The sequence below is a fragment of the Vicia villosa genome, linkage group LG2, assembly GCF_029867415.1.
Source record: "Vicia villosa cultivar HV-30 ecotype Madison, WI linkage group LG2, Vvil1.0, whole genome shotgun sequence".
Classification (NCBI taxonomy): domain Eukaryota; kingdom Viridiplantae; phylum Streptophyta; class Magnoliopsida; order Fabales; family Fabaceae; genus Vicia; species Vicia villosa.
Genome location: NC_081181.1, coordinates 13,702,054 through 13,720,291, shown reverse-complemented (window position 1 = coordinate 13,720,291; position 18,238 = coordinate 13,702,054). Strand labels below are relative to the sequence as shown.

Sequence of the window (18,238 nt, the reverse complement as noted above, 5' to 3'; positions counted from 1 at the left end):
CCACATTAAATTTGATCAGATCAAATATCTTTAACATATATCAAAAACCGAACTAAACTATAAATAAAGTTAAAACTGATATAAACCAAACCGCGAACACGCGACATTTATAGTTTTCACATAGAATTTGTTTTTTATTTCAAGTTTTTATTTATTTTTTCATATTCACGTTGTGTTGTTCTTTTTGTTGTGGAAGTACGCGTTGTCCATTTAATTTAAATTGATACATTATATTTGAACTTTAATTAAAAAATATATACGGTCAGTTACATTAGTTTAAAATATTTAATTTTTATTAAGTAACACAGTTGAATACTTACTATATATTGATGGTATAAATTTTTTTTATAATAACAAAGCATATCAATTAAAATTTTAAATTTAATCTATTACAAATTGATAGTAAATTGATAAATTAGATTTAACCAATAATATCAGTATTAATATTAGAGTTAAGTATGCTTTTAGTCTCTATAAAATAATTAAATTTTATTTTTGGTTTTTATTAAAAAATGATATATTTTAGTCCTTACAAAATTATTATGCACATAATTTTAATCGCTACTGTTAAACTTATGTGTGTTTTTGAATGATTATTTTGTATGCATGTTTAGAACGTTATAAAAATTTTAAAAAAAAAAAAAAAAGAAACTCAAGATTTAATTTCTAAGTTGAGATTTTCATTATTTTTATCATTATTTTTTAAATTTTAAGAGTTCATATTTGTTATGAAATTCACCAAATCAATATAGAGATGAAGGATACATGAAGGAGAGAAAGAGAAGATAGAAAGCAATATTGTATTATCTTCTTTCAAGTGTTACTTACATTGCAAAGTGGACCTTATTTATAGGACATTAGGAAAGTGAAAAATCATAACCTTACTATACCACTTAATAGGGAATATGAAGATGAAAGATTAGAATACATATGGACATCCACAATAATATTTATTCATAACACTCCCCCTTGGATGTCCATTGAGGATATGCCTCGTTAAAACCTTACTAAAAAAACCCAATGGAAAAAATTCTAGTGAAGGAAAAAGAGTAGAATATCCTTTGAATATGAATTGCCTCGTTGTGTGCGTGTGTGTGGTCTAGCGGTGAAACGCTTGAGACTTGAGAGTGTGCTCCTGTTAAGGTCTCAGGTTCGAAACCCGTTAGATACAAATTGCTTATTAAAAAAAAAAATTGCCTCGTTAAAAACCTTACCAGAGCCATGATTTGTTTTATAGAACTGTATCTTGCTAATATATTAACTGCAAATGATATATCAAGACGGTAATTTTTCATCCTTTTCTCGAGGCCTAAAAATATCTTTCTCCACATATAATGATCTATAACCATATTAGAGTAGACTATATGTGACATTGAAGATCTGACAAGTAACCTGCATCTCTAAGATAGCGAAGTATATGTTTGACTATGTTTCAATATCTTCGTGTAGGTGAATAACTGTATCTTGCTAATATATTAACTGCAAATGATATATCAAGACGGTAATTTTTCATCCTTTTCTCGAGGCCTAAAAATATCTTTCTCCACATATAATGATCTATAACCATATTAGAGTGGACTATATGTGACATTTGTCCATATAGAATCATTTCAACACTTTTCTATATAGCCTTATTGATGTACAAATATTCTTTTGTCTACATGCTCAATTTACAAATCTAGACATATTTTATCTTTTCTAGGTCCTTCATCTCAAACTCTTTATTTAAGCAATTTATAGCTTTTGGCAGCTCTTCAGGAGTTCCAATAATATGTATGTCATGCACATAGATAACTATTATTGCAAATTCTTTTCGACATCATTTTATGAAAATACAAGTACAGATTGAGTTATTTGTATATTAATCATTTGATAGATATTCACTGAGGCGATTATACCATATGCATCCAGATTCTTTCAGCCCATAGAGAGACTTGTTCAATTTGATGTAGTAGTTTTATCGAGATCCACAATTACGGGCCTCTGGTATATTGAACCCTTCAGGGAGTTTCATGTAAATGTCATTATTAAGTGAACCATATAAATAAGATGTCATTACATCCACCATGTTCAAATTAAGCCCTTCATGTGTTACAAGGCTAATTAATTATCAAAAAATCGATTGAATCCACTACAGGTGAATATGTTTTATCAAAATCAATCTTAGGTCTTTGTGAAAACCATTGAGCAATAAATCAAACTTTATATCATTCTTATTTTTCTTTTTCACAAAATCTCATTTATATCCAATTAGTTTCACACCTTAGGTGGTCGGACTACAGGTCCAAAAGTGAGTCACTTGTAAAGTGAGTTTAATTCTTCTTCAATTGAATATATTTATTTTGGCCAATTCTCACTTAGTCTACAATTTTTAATAGACTTTGACTCATGATCCTCGTTATTGTGGATCACTTTAAGCGCTATATTGTATACAAAGACATTGTCAATATTGACTCTATTTGGTTATCTCAATTTCGGTTCCATTCCATTTCATCCATGACATAATTTATTGAGATCTCTTTATTTCATATTTCAAGTACTTGATTTGTTCTTCTGGAACTGAAAATTAAATTAGGTCAAAGTGCTCTTAGCATTTTCATATCCTCACTTGGGTCATCTTTAGTTTCTTTTCTTAGTAGAGGACTTTTAACATTGGAGCCGACTTTCATACCACGCTTCAAGCGCAGCAACAACTCATTTGCAATATTATATTATCCAATAGGAGAACCCACTTTGAGTGGAGTATTACCAGCTGATAATTTATTTCATAAACTTTGTAAATGAATAATATTTTGAACTTTTGGTTCATATTGGTTTGTACGAGGATCAAGACAACAATTTATTTTAACTTGTTCATTTGAACTTCTTGTTCATGATTTCAGTTGTTCATTTCCCTCCTCCTAATATTGGAAAAATTAATTTATCAAGTGATAATCAGCCTACTGGACTGCAATCAAGTATTTTATTATTTTCTCAAATTATATCCTCAAAATTGAGAGTTATATTAATTATATTTTTCCAATATTCTATCATGACTCATCTTAATGTATTATATTGGAGCAATTAGAATATACACAACACATCCAAATGTTATTTAGATGAGAAGTATTAGAATAAATTAGGGAGGACTAAGATATAGTATCTTGTTGGCTTAATGCGAATAAATATCTTAATATCATACTTAGGGTCCATTTTCTTTTTATGAACATATATTACATGATATTCAATATCAATTTTAATAATATATGTGATACTTATACAGGAATTTCTAAAAAACTCAGAAAACAAGATCTTAGTTTAATTAGTTGAGAAAATAATTTCACAAACTTCTGGTTGTGAGTAGAGACATATGCATGATAGTTTAGTCGATGCAACAATTAATGTCATAAAAACGAAATTTCTCAAATTTTTATTTTCCTTTAGAAACACACAAATATTGACTGGATTGAAGAAACTTTTGGTTCTTCAATACAAATTATTCGCATCATATTATATCCGAGATGACCCAATCGGTTTTACCAACGACACATTTAAGTCTAATTTGTAAACTACTGGTTTACAATGACATGTGCTTCAATTGTACTAATATAAGTGTAGTACAAGCCCGGGGAAAAAGACGGTAGCTTTTTTATTACACATTTTCTGTCCAAATTGTGTTGTGTAATACAAAATATTCGATACCTCCAATATAAGTCAAAACCAATATAATAGTATTTCATTATTAAACACTTTAATCAAATACGTTCATATGAACATATGATCATATAATTATCAAACAATTACCCCTTATAAAATTAAACATATTTAATCATACAATATTATATCACTAAAATTATATCGTCATATAATTAAACTGATTTACTATCCTTCAAGGATGGATAAGTTCTTCAAGAACTATAAAAATAATTTATTTTCTATCCTTCAGGGATGCTTGATAAGTTCTTCAGGAACTATAAAAATAATTTGTTATAAACAATAATCTAAAAAATATATATAACCATCCTTCTAGGATGCGTTAAAATTATTTGTGTCATTTTTCTGGAATGACAATCTTTTAATGAACATATTACAAATTATGAATTTTTAGATCGATACAACAACAAAAATTTATGAAATCCTTCTGGGATTCAATAATATTATAGATGCGACCTTTTAAAGGTGATTGAACGTTGAATTCTTCTGGAATTCATCAATTATTGATAAACACAATACTCGATTAAACTCAATCTTTGAACAATAATTTGGAGTTAGTTTAATAATAATCTTTAGTTCTACAAATATCACATCACAAACTATTTCCATAAACAACGGTCAAGAAAAATTATTCTTTGTGCAATCCTTCAGGGATGCTTGAATATTATATTAACACTTTTATGTGTTAAAATTCAATTCCGGACAAACATATAAAAATGCTTTAATGTTAAATTCTTCCGGAATTTAACAATGATCAAAGAAATCTAATATTATTGTATAAGGTAAATAAATTTCTCTACAAAATATATAAAAAAACAAACATATTTATATGAAGAAAAAAAATAGTAACAAAATCATGAATTATATTATATTGGTTCAAATATATTAAGATTAGGAAAATAACGTAGAACTTGGCTATATCATTACTCGCGTTGTAGAGTATCGTGCTGATAACGTGTTATGAAATTCACCAAATCAATATAGAGATGAAGGATACATGAAGAAGTGAAAGAGAAGATAGAAAGCAATATTGTATTATCTTCTTTCAAGAGTTATTTACATTGCAAAGTGGACCTTATTTATAGGACATTAGGAAGGTGAAAAATCATAACCTTACTATACCACTTAATAGGGAATATGAAGATGAAAGATTAGAATACATATGGACAATAATATTTAATTCTTCTCATTTTAAAAAATTCTAAAATTTGATAAAGAAATAGTTTACCACATGTATGAAAAAAAATTATTCAAAAATTTAAAAGTTAAAAGATGATTAAATAATTTTCAAATTTTTAAAAAATAGTAGGGACTAAAACTGCACGCATAAATATTTTCTAGAGACCAAAATATATTACTTTTTTTTAAAAAGGATTAAAAATAAAATTTGAGATATTTATAAAGATAAAAAATATATTTAACTATTAATATTAAAGTAAAAATTTAAAGTAAAAAGTTTTAAATTGCGTATTTTAATTGTGACATACTTATAAATACTTTATTATTTCATATCATATCATCATAATAAATTATAATCTTACAATTTCTTCCCCAAATATTTCCCGTCATAATCATCATACTAAATTATAATCCTAGAAGTTCTTCCCACCAAAATTTCCCGCTAAAACTTTTAATAAATAATAAATTAATAAATTAATAATAAATAAATTTTTAATAAATAAATAAATAATTAATTAATTAAATAAAAATTTAATGAATTAATTTATTAAATTAATTAATAAATTAAAATCATATTAAAATATAATAAAATTGTCAAATTAAAATTAATAATAACAAAAAATTCAAGAAATCATATACAATATGTTCAAATAAATAATATTTAACTCTTCAAATGGGCTAATAAAATTCAGTCATACATTTAGAGATCTAATTTTTTTATCATTAAATCAAAAAAATTTATTTAAATAAATATTCATATAAAATTATACATCCAAAATGTCTTTCTTTTATATTAAATTAAATCAAATTCTAAAAATTTCATTAAATATTTATATAAAACTATATTAAACTATTTTTTAAATAAAATGTATGATAAATTCTTATAAGTTTTGTCCCGTGCATTGCACGGGTAGACGACTAGTCATAAATTATAATCTTACAACTTCTTCCCCAAAAAATTTCCGCCAAATTTTCCATAAATAATAATATTAACAAATCATCATATAATAATAATAATTGTAATTCATAAATAAATAATTAAAACTTTAAAATTCCAAGTGATAAAACCACACAACCTTATCATAGAAAATCACACAACCACATTCTTTCAAAAATAAATTCTAATAACTATTTATTATTAATTATTAAATTCCAAATAATAAAACCACACAACCACGTTCTTTCAAAAAAAATTGTAATAACTATTTATTATTAATTATTACCTCTCACGTTCTCTTTTTTTCAAACCAAATCATAAAACAATAAACCATTTTTTTAGCTAATTGAAAATCGTTATTAACTCATTTATCTCCCAAACTTCTCTCCACTCTCTCTATTAATCTCCTAAAATATTTATTACTTTCCTATATTTTAGTTAATTGAAAACGGATAAAATAGACTAATAAATATTAATAATTAAATAATAATAATTATTAAATAAATGAAACTCTATAAAAACTACTTCTTCCAACAAGGTATTAATTCAAACCCACGATCAAATCATAAATTCACGTTTTTTTCCAAATCATGAACCCATGTTACAAATCATATGTTCATTCTCTTTATTCGTAACTCTTCCACCAAAATGATATATTCAAGATTATTTTTCATTGCATAATATAAAGGTTTATTCAAGCGCACTTCCTGTAGTTACTTTCATTGATAACATTCACGCCAGTAAGATTGATTGGAATTTGAAGATTCGAATCGTAGGTATGTGGACTCAACCTGGATTCAAAAATCCATCATAGACAAATAGTTTGGAGATGATTTTACTTGATGAAAAGGTATACTTATTTTTTTTTATTTCATAATGATGTTTACAGTCTATATTGATTTGTTGCATTTTTATCTTTCTTTTGCATTGTAGTATGGAAAGATTCATGCCACTGTGAAGAAATGACTTATCACACAGTTTCAAGAATCCTTAAAAGAAGGTTATTTATTTAATTGAAAAATTCTTAGTTGCCAGAAATGAAATGAAATTCAAACCAATAACACACAAGTACAAGTTGAACTTCATGGGAGCTACAAAGTGCAGTGAAATAGTTGCGAACGAAATTCCAACAAATCATTTTGATTTTGTTGCTTTTTCAGATATCCTCTCAGCTACAAATGATGATAAATTACTTGGTAGACATCTTCTGTTCTTTTATTTTATATTTACTTTCACATTTATTTATAAATTTACAAATCAAATTATATAATTCATTTGACTCAACTTATTTGTATTTTTTTCCTTAAATTTAACAGACGTGATTGGACATATTGTCGAAAAGAACACTATCAAAGAAACTCAAAAGAATGGAAAAACTACAAACTCATTGAAATTGTTCTTGAAGATTTAGATTAAGATTTAAAAATGGTTTATCACTATATTTAATTACATAATTTAATTTATTTATGGTATATATTTTTCTCTCTTTACTAATCACATATTATCACATAAGCAAAAGAATAAATTGCACTTTATGGGGAACATATGTTGAGCAAATGCAACAATATCTTGAAAATCACAACGCTGACATCAAGGTAGTCAATGAATATAAGCTAAAGTATATATATCATACATATTTTATCAATCTATTGTTATTTTAATCAATTCCCAAATTAATTTGATTGAATTTTTTTACTATAGTATATATATCATACGGATGACTGTCAACATACAAATACCACATTAAATGTTGTTTATAAAGAAGTGTTTCAAAATTTACAACAACTATGTTGATCTATTATAATTTTTTTATTTCATCAAACTTTCACTATCAGTATTAAATTTATATCAGTTTCTCTAAACTGAAATATGTGTGACATATTATTTTTATTCTATTTTTATTTTTATATTTATGTTGCTCTCTTTTGTTTTTATTAAATTTTACGAAATTTATCTATTAAATTTATATTTTTCTTTTAAACTGATTTTATATTTGTTATTAATTCAACCTAACATCCTCGTGCATTGCACGGATAGAGGTCTAGTTATATATTAATATGAATACCCTGAACTTGTTAGCTAAATCATCTCATTTAAATTTTAAATTTCAATTTATGTTGTTTTTAAAATAAAAATTTCAATTTAAATTAAGGAATATAATTTATTTTTTAAAAAAAGAACATGACCATTGACGTTAATCTACTATCTAGCAATCAAAACAATAGTCCTGCACAATTACATTATTGCCCTTTCTTTTTAACTAATTTTCTACTCAAGGGTTAGTTTGGTCATTTCATAAACCAACTATTTTTCTACACTTCCCACATATCCTCACCTTTTCCTTTTCTTCTTTTCATTCAAATTTCAAATTTCCCCCCACATTTCTTTTTCTTACACTTACTTTCTTACATTTCAACTTTCTTATTCATATTTATTTTCTTATTTTTCTTACACTACTCTTATTCTATCTCACTTCTCTCTCCACATTTATTTTTCATTTCATTTCTACTTACTTTTCTCTCTCTTTCTCTCTTGCATTTTTCTCTCCAATATTTTCACTTTTATTTTAATTTTTTCGCTCACAATTTTAATAAATTGAATTAACATAATTATTAAAAAAATTATTTTCAAATGTCAAAATGATTCATAATTATTAAAAAAATTATTTTCACATGTCAAAATTTCTACTTTTCTCACGGATCACTATGAACAAAATACATATTTTGTTTTAGTTGACATTATACTTATTTGAGACACAAAATTCTTATTTTCAAATGTCAAAATTTTCTATTTTTCTCACGGGACACTATCAATAAAATAATCATTTTATTTTAGAGACACAAAATTTTTATTTTCAAATATTCAAATTAAATTTAAATTATTATTATTCATTTTATAATTAAATAACTCATTTCAAATTTAGATGTATATTTAAATAAAATCTATATCGTATTAAATAAATTTGTAACAGGACACGATCAGTTAAATTTACGCAAATTTTTTTTTGATAAATATTGCTTTCAATATGCATTTGAATACAAATTTACTATACAAAATTATTTTAACCTATACAAACTCATGAATATCATTAATTTTTTATACAAATTATTTTTTCGCTCACAATTTTAATAAATTGAATTAACATAATTATTAAAAAAATTATTTTCAAATGTCAAAATTATTCATAATTATTAAAAAAATTATTTTCACATGTCAAAATTTCTACTTTTCTCACGGATCACTATGAACAAAATACATATTTTGTTTTAGTTGACATTATACTTATTTGAGACACAAAATTCTTATTTTCAAATGCCAAAATTTTCTATTTTTCTCACGGGGCACTATCAATTAAATAACCATTTTATTTTAATTAACAATTCTTATTTGTAACGGAACACGATTAGTTAAATTCACACAAAAAATTTTTTGATAAAAATTACTTTCAATATGCATTTGAATACAAATTAACTATACAAAATTATTTTAACCTATACAAACTCATGAATATCTAATTTTTTTATATAATTATACTTATCATTCAATATTCTAAATATCTAAACAAACTATATATATAATATCAAATAAATGTACTCGTGCGACAGCACGGGTAGTTTACTAGTTAATTATAATAGAATTAAAAAAGTACTTGTTGACCACTTAAAAAAAGGCAGCACGAGCATAACCTAGACTAGATACAATGATTTGTCAATCAAATCTGTCCGATTTTAAGCGCTTGATTTGATCCACATCGTCCATTACTATGGCGGTGATAAGAAACCTCAACTAACGTTCCATAATTCTAATATTCAACTACTCCCTTTCGATCATATTTATTTTTATTTTTTTTTATAATCAAGATTTCATTAATAGAACCAAAAGTTCTAAACCATCACGATTACAAAAGACGGAGTATAAAACAAAAACTCCGAAGAAAATTACTCACCAAATACTTCCTATGAAAAATACAACAAAGGATTATTGAGAAACTCATAGAAATTGTAGTTGGTTCGGGTAATTTTCCCAATGAAGGACCATCTCCAAATAAGCTCTTTGATGTTCCAAATAATGTCGGAAACGCTCCACGGATCATTCCGAAAAATTATACCGTTCCTCACCTTCCACAAAGACCAACATATTGCAGCCCAAAAAATTCCTTCCCTACCCAGTTTCACTTGCCTATTTTTACAAAAGGAATGCCAATCATAAAAACTACTCCAAACATCCACAAAAAGAAACTCGGTAAATCCAATCCACGAAGCCAAATCTTTCCAAACCAAGCGAGAAAAACGGCAACAAAAAATTATGTGGGACAAAGACTCCTTCTCCGTCTCACAAAAAACACAAACATTAGGAGAAGAGATAGGAATTCCTCTATACAAGAGTAAGTCCCTAGTTGGTAACCTATCAAGCAAACACCTCCATCCAAAGAACTTGGTTTTATTAGGAATCACCAATTTCCAAATGAGGGAGAAAACTCTTACAAGATGAAGATCCGGTCCTCGCGGAAGATGATAGAAATTAAACAAATCATAACAACTACGTACCGTGAAGGAGTAATCCGGATCCGCCAACCAAATGACGCCGTCCCTTGCTTCCGGAACCGGCTGCACATGCTGCAACATTTCCGAAATGTTCAGAACCATGTTGTCCGCCCCAGCACTCCCAGCAGCGTCCAGACCAAATCTGTCCCACGCCCAACCATTCGTTCTCTACCCTCCCATCCCCGCCACCGACACGTATTTCAAGTTCGAACAAGCATACTCCATCGGAAACAACTCCCTCAAGCTCCTTGACTCTAGCCACTTTGAATGCCAAAAGGATATATCATAACCGTCACCTAAAACAAACTTGCAATTGTCCATGAAGAGATCCTCCACGTAAGATTTGCCCAACGAAAGGATGTCCGCCCACCATAAAGAATTCGAATCTCTTCCGTTAATAGAGCTCTCACACGAAGCCGCTTTAATATTGATATCACCATATCTAGCTTTCAAGACCTTATACCAAAGAGCTTCCAAACCCGAAAAAATCCGCCACCGCCATTTATTAAGGAGCGCTATATTGAAGTCTTTTATCCTTCTAATGCCTAAGCCACCTTTCTCAACCGGTAAACAAATAGTCTTCCAATTAACCCAATGAACTTTCCTCTTTTCCCCCACACCTCCCCAAAGAAAGTTGATTTCCATCTTCGTTATTCCAATTTGCACTTTCTTAGGAATTTTGTAAAAAGACATCCAAAAAATGGATAAGCTACAAAGGACCGATTTAAGGAGCGTTAATCTACCACCAAAGGAAAGAGACCTATTTTTCCAATCCGAAAGCCTCTTTTTAATTTTCTCCAAGATAAAGTTCCAAGAGGAAATCCTTCTAGGATTGATACCTATTGGAATACCAAGGAAAGTGAAAGAGCTATCCTCCCTACCACAAGATAAAAAGATTGAAGCGCATTCCATAAACGAGTCTCCGAGATTCACCCCTATAAGTTTGCTTTTGGGATAATTGATTCCAAGACCCGACACTAGTTCGAATCCTCTAAGAATAGCCTTTATAACCCAAAGTTGCTTCCAATTTCCCTCACCAACCAAAAGAGTGTCGTCCGCAAATTGAAGTAACTCCACACTACACTTTCTTCTAACATTGAAACCGACATAATCTCCTAGCTCCACCGCCTTCCTAACCATCCCCTTCAAACCTTCCGCAACTATCACAAATAGAAAAGGAGATAGGGGATCCCCTTGTCTCAATCCCTTCTTAACTACAAATTCGGCGGTTGGACTACCATTGACAAGAACCGACATTTTACTCTCAAAAATCAAAGCCTCCATTCCACTTTAGCCATTTGGCACCAAACCCCATTTTCCTTAACAAAAATCTTAGAAAATCCCAACTAACATTATCGTAGGCTTTCTCAAAGTCTACTTTAAAGAGAAGACACCCTTTACCATCCTTCCTAGCCAAATCAATAACTTCATTAGCAACTAAGACCCCATCCAATAATTGTCTTCCCGGCACAAAAGCACTTTGGCACTCGGACACAACCGTACTAAGCACTTTCTTCAATCTTGACGCCAAAATTTTTGAGATGACTTTGTAAATGCAACCAACAAGACAAATAGGTCTATACTCGTTAAGACCCAAAGGATTGGACTTTTTCGGAATAAGAGTAAGAAAAGAGGAAGTGATCGCCTTTGAAAAGCAAAGCCTCCCGATGAAAACAAGATAGACAATTAATGAAATCCGCCTTCATAAAATGCCAACATTTCTTTATGAACATAAGAGAGTACCCATCCGGACCCGGGCTTCTAGCTCCATCACAACTCCAAATTGCCTCCTTTATCTCTTCTTTCGAAAAAGTACATTCAAGACAATCTCTCTCTACCCAATTGAGCTTCGAAAAAGAAATACCCTCTAAAATCGGTCTCCCTCCCATCACCTCGGAGAATTTCTCCTCAAAATACGATTTAGTCTCCTCCTTGACCTCCTCCACCGATTCTACCACGCCTCTATCGGTGACAATGGAGCCAATGTGATTACGGATCCTCCTCGATTTCATGACATTGTGAAAGAATCTACTATTGCAATCTCCGTCATTCAACCGTTTTAATCTCGACTTTTGTATCAACATATTCTCCTTGATTTTTAGATTTAACCAAAAATCGCTTTGAGCTCTACGTTTTCTACTCAATTTGTCCTCTCCCACAATAATCTCCTCACCATCCACATCGTCCACCATCTCGTCTCCCTCGTTCATTATTCGAACCCCTTCCTCCACCGCCAAGTCAAATTTACCAAACATTTTCAAATTCCACCACTTAAGACTCTCCTTTAGCAATTTCAACTTCTCTTTAAGGACGAAGTCACCTCTTCCTTCCACCACTATATCATTCCATTTTTTCTCCACAAACGGTAAGAATTCCTTGTTCGAAAACCATTCTCCGTTAACCTTAAAAGGTTTAGGGCCCCAATTCGATTTATTACTAATCAACCAAATCGGGCAATGATCCGACACATCCTGATCACCCACCAATTGGCCAACAATACCCCATTTGTTCACAATATTATCCGCCACAAGAAATCTATCAATCCTGCTTCTCGCCTTCCCATCCCCTCCGAACCAAGTAAACTTTTTACCTTTATTAGGAACATCAATTAAATTGCTCAAGGTAATAAAGTCCAAAAACTCCCTCGCTTCTCTAGCTCTGTACCTCCTGGAGCCTCCTTTCCTCTCGTTCATATTCTTAACGGCATTAAAATCTCCCGCTATCACCCACTCTCCATCTGTAAATCTAGATTTTAAGTCAAGCAGCTTCCTCCATAACGCCCTTTTCTCCCCGCTATGACACGAAGAGTACACATTAGCAATATAATAATTCTCCTCCTTCCAAACAACTTTCAGACCCAAAAAACCTTCCCCACCGAAACTACACAGAACCTTGACACTTTCAGAATTCCACAAGGAGACCAAGCCACCAGACGCACCAACGAACGACATAAAAGAGTACCCAATTTCCTTATTCCTCCAAAAACTATAAGCTATACTATCCGAAACAGTGACCAGTTTAGGTTCTTGAATAAGAAAGATGTCGGGCTTACCTTTCAAAATCAATTGATGAATCCTCCTCCTCTTAACACTGCTTCCTCCCCCTCTGATATTTAGAGAACCTATGATCATTGAAACGGAATGGCAGTCCCCTTCTTTCCTTGCTTTCTGAGCCGCGATACCGATTCCATTTCATCAAGCTTCTCTGTGAAATCCGAAAAATTGTTGCCCGGATCCACGCCCAACTCTGAAATAATCCTCCAAAGTTTCTTCCCAACGTTGGATTCCAAGTTCCCTTTGATTCTCCTATTTCCCCTTATAATGTCAGATTCCTCAGGTTGCTCTCCGTAACATACAGCTTGAAGATGTTCTGATCCTGGATTTCTCGGAACAGACACAATGTTAGAAGAGGATGAAATTGGGTCAGATTCCACCTTCGAAGGCCCAACTATTCTGTTTCGCCCTTTAGCTCTAGCGGATCTAACAGACTTGGGCCTCCCCTTTGAAAAATGCAGCGGCCCAAAATAGTTAGCCACTTTTTTAAATTTAACATTTTTATGTCCTATATGCCTCTTCAGAATAGTAGGCCCCACAACCTGATTAACGTTTCCCAAGCCACGTCTATCCACAGTCCCAGATGAAACGTGCACGCCTTCAGCCTCGGACTCCTTCACCACGCTACTTTCCTTACCACACGTGTCAGCTTTAAGCGCCTCCACTGCTTGGTCAAATGAAAAGGGAACAACAGAAGTAACCTTTTTGTCTGACATTACGGCTACCAGCGGTTTTTCCAAAGCATTTCCTTTGTCCGTTGGAAAAGTGGACTCCTCCCTCGAAGCAAGGTTATCAGAAAACTCCACCGGTGACACAGAGGAATGATCCTGAGCTAGATCATCAGAATGGAAAATATTATCTGGACCACCTTCATCACCACTCCTTCCCATCGACACCTCCTCCGATGCTGAATCTTCAGATTCTGAAAACACCTGGGCCGTTGGTGACATAATTGGTGGAGCCGGAGCTTCCTTCTTCATGAAAAGAGAAAACACCACGCCGTCAATCCTCGCCGATACAACCTCAGCCACCTTCTTATCTCGATGAAGATGGACCATCACTCTCGCTACCCCAAAGTTAGTTCTTTGGGTTATATCATCATCAGAACACACATATTTTCCAAAAGAATTAACCAACAATTCAAAGAAGTCAACCGACCATGCATGACAGGGAACGCCAATGATACGAATCCAGGCTACCCTCTCTTCATCCACATCTTTCTTCTTCCAAGGTCTAATGGAACTAAACCACTGTTTCCACCACGATTCTGCTTTGCAAATGAGGTCACAGATATCTCCTTCCTCCGATTCCTCCAACAGGCACAGATTAGCACCCATCGGTGTCACCTTTATCGCAAAATAACCCTCTGAGAAGAAGCGATCCTGAATGAAATAAGTTGAACCCGGATTGTGAACAACTCCCACGTAAGCTTTCCGGAGAGAATCCTTCAACTCCGGGTCAGAGAGGAAAGAAACCTCCTCGAGAGAACCTCCCCCCTTACTACCACCACAAACAGCCTCTGCAAAAGAACGCAAACCAACACCTGAGTCTCCCTTCCATGAGTTATTGGGAACCCCTATCGGCTTGGTGAAAGAGGAAACCAGCTGCCTCCTTGTAATCTGAAATCTCTCCCCGCCGACTCCTCCTTCTTCTTTCGATCAAACCTAGGAATGTTGGCGTGAATCTTCACTCCATCGATCGTAATTGCATCAAGTTTCACAGCAAGCATTCTCAGGTCCTTCTCCCCCCTGAATCTCCCAAAACCGAATCTCTTCCCCCATCCATTCTTCTTAGGGGAAATAACCACCTCCACACAATTACCCACGCAGCCAAAAAGCTTGAACAAATCCTCTGCAGAAGTCCTATCTGGGAAATGAGAGCAAAAGATAGAATCCAAGACCCCTTGATCAACCCCCTTACCTCTCGGACTATGAGGAAACACATCCCACCTAGGTTTGAAGTTCCTAAAAATTTTCCTTACAGCCGGAGACCACTCCCTCTCCGAAACTCTCTCCGTGTCTCTCTTTCGATCATATTTATAATAGAAAGTTGATTTTTTAAATTCATTAAATAATTAATGTACCTAGTCTACGATATAGTTCAAATACATTTATTATTCAATGAATTTAAAAAAACAAATTTTCTCCTATAAATGGCACCAGAGATAGTATTATCTTCATTTCAAGTAAATAATTATAAAAATAAATAAATCAAACAAGAGAATGAAATATATCTATAGTTTCTGATTCTGAAACAATGAATTTTTTTTAAATAACCATGTATTAAAAAATTACGCAAATAACCACGTATAAAAAAAATTACGCAAATAACCAGGTTTCAAAAAACCGTGACACCAAAGCGCTATTTGAGATGGCGCCACCATTGGGAGGCGTCATTTGGGATGGCTCATATGTCCATCTTTTCTGCAATAAGCCATCTCAGATGGCGCCTTGGTGCATTTGTAGAAGACACATATACAAGGAGGAGTCATATGAGATGGCTCCTCCTTCTAAAAGTTGAAGGGAGGCGCCATTTGACATGGCTTATTGGACTGAGTGTGCCATGTCAGATGGCGTCTAGGGCTAAAAAAAGGAATAAGTCATGTGAGATGGCGCCTTGGTGTTAAGGGTTTCAAAAACCTGGTTATTTGCGTAATTTTTTCCAAAACGTGGTTATTTGCGTAACTTTTTTAATATATGGTTATTTAAAAAAAAAATCCCGAAACAATTTTGAATAGTCTTACTATAAAGATTTTAGATTTTGACCTTACTAATAATAACATCATCCTTCTAAAATACAATATGTTTTAGCCAAGATTCTTTTTAGTAAAAATGTTTATGATATATATGGAAAGTTTAACATGAGTATGAGATAGACATTAGTTTTTGATAATTTGCAAGTTGCATATGTTTAAGATGTTCTTTTTGTTATTTTTATTGATGAGATATATGTCTTATTTGATTTATTTTAGTGGACTAGTATATTTGTAAAAAAAAAAAAAAAGTGTCTATGAATTTTTTGATTGATCCTTGTAAAGAGAGTTTGACACTTAGATCAACAAATATTTCTGTCTACGGGTGAGTGAGTGAGAGAGAAACATATAGGTGTGAATTTGATAAAAGTTTATCCATTGGTGAAAATGAATATTAAAAAGTTTATTGTAAAATAGATAGTCTTCAAAACACTTTAGGTAAAATAACTAAACATAAAAAATACACTTCAATTCTCAACGTACTTTTATATCATTAGTCTATGACACTTTTGTTTTTTTAATATTAGAAGTTGTGGATCTCTTACATAAAATCTAAAAACATATAATTTAAAAAATAGATTTATTAATAAAAAAATAACTATACATTTTACTGTCCATTTCTCTTCTATTTCTAGAACTTTATTATATATTTATTAATAGTGAATGGAAGTTTTCAACGCCAAAGTTTCATTCTTCCACTACTATTTCTTTGCCATTTTCTTTAGGTAGAAAACGTGTTTTGATATAAGACTCAAAACATAATGTTACGACAAAATTTACCTTGATGGTTAAGCGTGTCGTTGATGTGGCATGATGACAAAGCTACTTAAACTTCAAAGATTCCAAAATGTACTCTCATTTAATTAATTTGTGTGAGATATTGGATCGAACTCTAGTATTGTCGAAGGGTAGCTTCTTGGTTCGACAGTTCGACAGAGTTAAGCATGAAGTCGAAGGATTGTTCACATGCTGGTGTCGAAGTGTGCATGCTGTAGTCGAAGATGGGTCTAGCATGCAGATGTCGAAGATGCTAGAGTTGTTAGCATGTTAAATTAGGTTTTAGTGTTTAAACCCTAATTTGTTAAGTTAGCTTGTTTATTAAGTTGGCTTGTGTAATGGGCCTTGCTGAAAAAGCCCATTAGTTAGTATGTTAGGTTTTATTATAAATAGCATACTAGTCTCTCATCATTGCTAAGCTGCAAATCCTAATTTGGGGTGAGAGAGGTTATTTGTTATTCTTGTAAACTTGTAATCTTGTTTTAAGAGAAAGTAAAAGAATAGCAGTTATAACCAATTCTTGTGTTCCTCTTCTTCCTTGTCCTTTATTCTTCTTTGGTTTATACTTTGTTCTTGGCATTGAATTCACAACAAATTGGTGCGGTGAGCGTGGAGAAGATGCCTTCAACAAAGTATGAGATTGAAAAGTTCACCGGAGTGAATGATTTCGGTCTGTGGCGCTTGAAGATGAAAGCCCTACTGGTTCAGCAGGGTTGTTTGGAAGCGTTGAAGGGAGAGGCAGCCATGAATGCAGAATTGACGGCAGCGGAGAAGACAAATATGATCGAGAAAGCACACAGCGCAATTTTGTTGAGCCTTGGTGATAAGGTTCTCCGGCAGGTATCAAAGGAGACGACGGCATCAGGGTTATGGGTGAAACTTGAAAGTTTGTATATGACCAAATCGCTGGTAAATCGACTCTACCTGAAGCAAGCTTTGTATTCATTCAAGATGATTGAAGACAAAGTATTGGCTGAGCAGTTGGATATATTCAACAAGCTGATTCTTGATCTTGAAAATATTGATGTGAAGATCGATGATGAAGATCAAGCGCTGTTACTATTGTGTTCTTTGCCTCGATCACATGCTCACTTCAAAGAAACTCTCTTGTATGGAAGGGAGTCTCTGACGTTTGAAGAAGTTCAATCAGCCTTGTACTCTAAGGACTTGAATGAACGAAAGGAGCATAAACCTTCGACTGTTGGCGAAGGTTTGGCCGTTAAAGGAAAACTCTTACGAAAGGATGGTAAGTTCGACAAGAAGAAAGGCAAAAGCCAGTCGAAGACTTACAGTGGCGAAGCAT

General features: G+C 32.0%; 1 protein-coding gene across 1 annotated transcript; it reads right to left on the bottom strand.

Annotated features, from left to right (window-relative positions):
- Window positions 1-9,765: 9,765 nt before the first annotated feature.
- Window positions 9,766-10,455, bottom strand: LOC131648599 (uncharacterized). Its single transcript, XM_058918343.1, has one exon. The coding sequence runs from the start codon at window positions 10,453-10,455 to the stop codon at window positions 9,766-9,768; it is 690 nt and encodes a 229-aa protein (XP_058774326.1).
- Window positions 10,456-18,238: the final 7,783 nt, after the last annotated feature.

Excerpts from the sequence above, each read along its gene's own strand:
- LOC131648599 (XM_058918343.1), bottom strand. The coding sequence starts at position 10,455 with ATGGTTCTGAACATTTCGGAAATGTTGCAGCATGTGCAGCCGGTTCCG.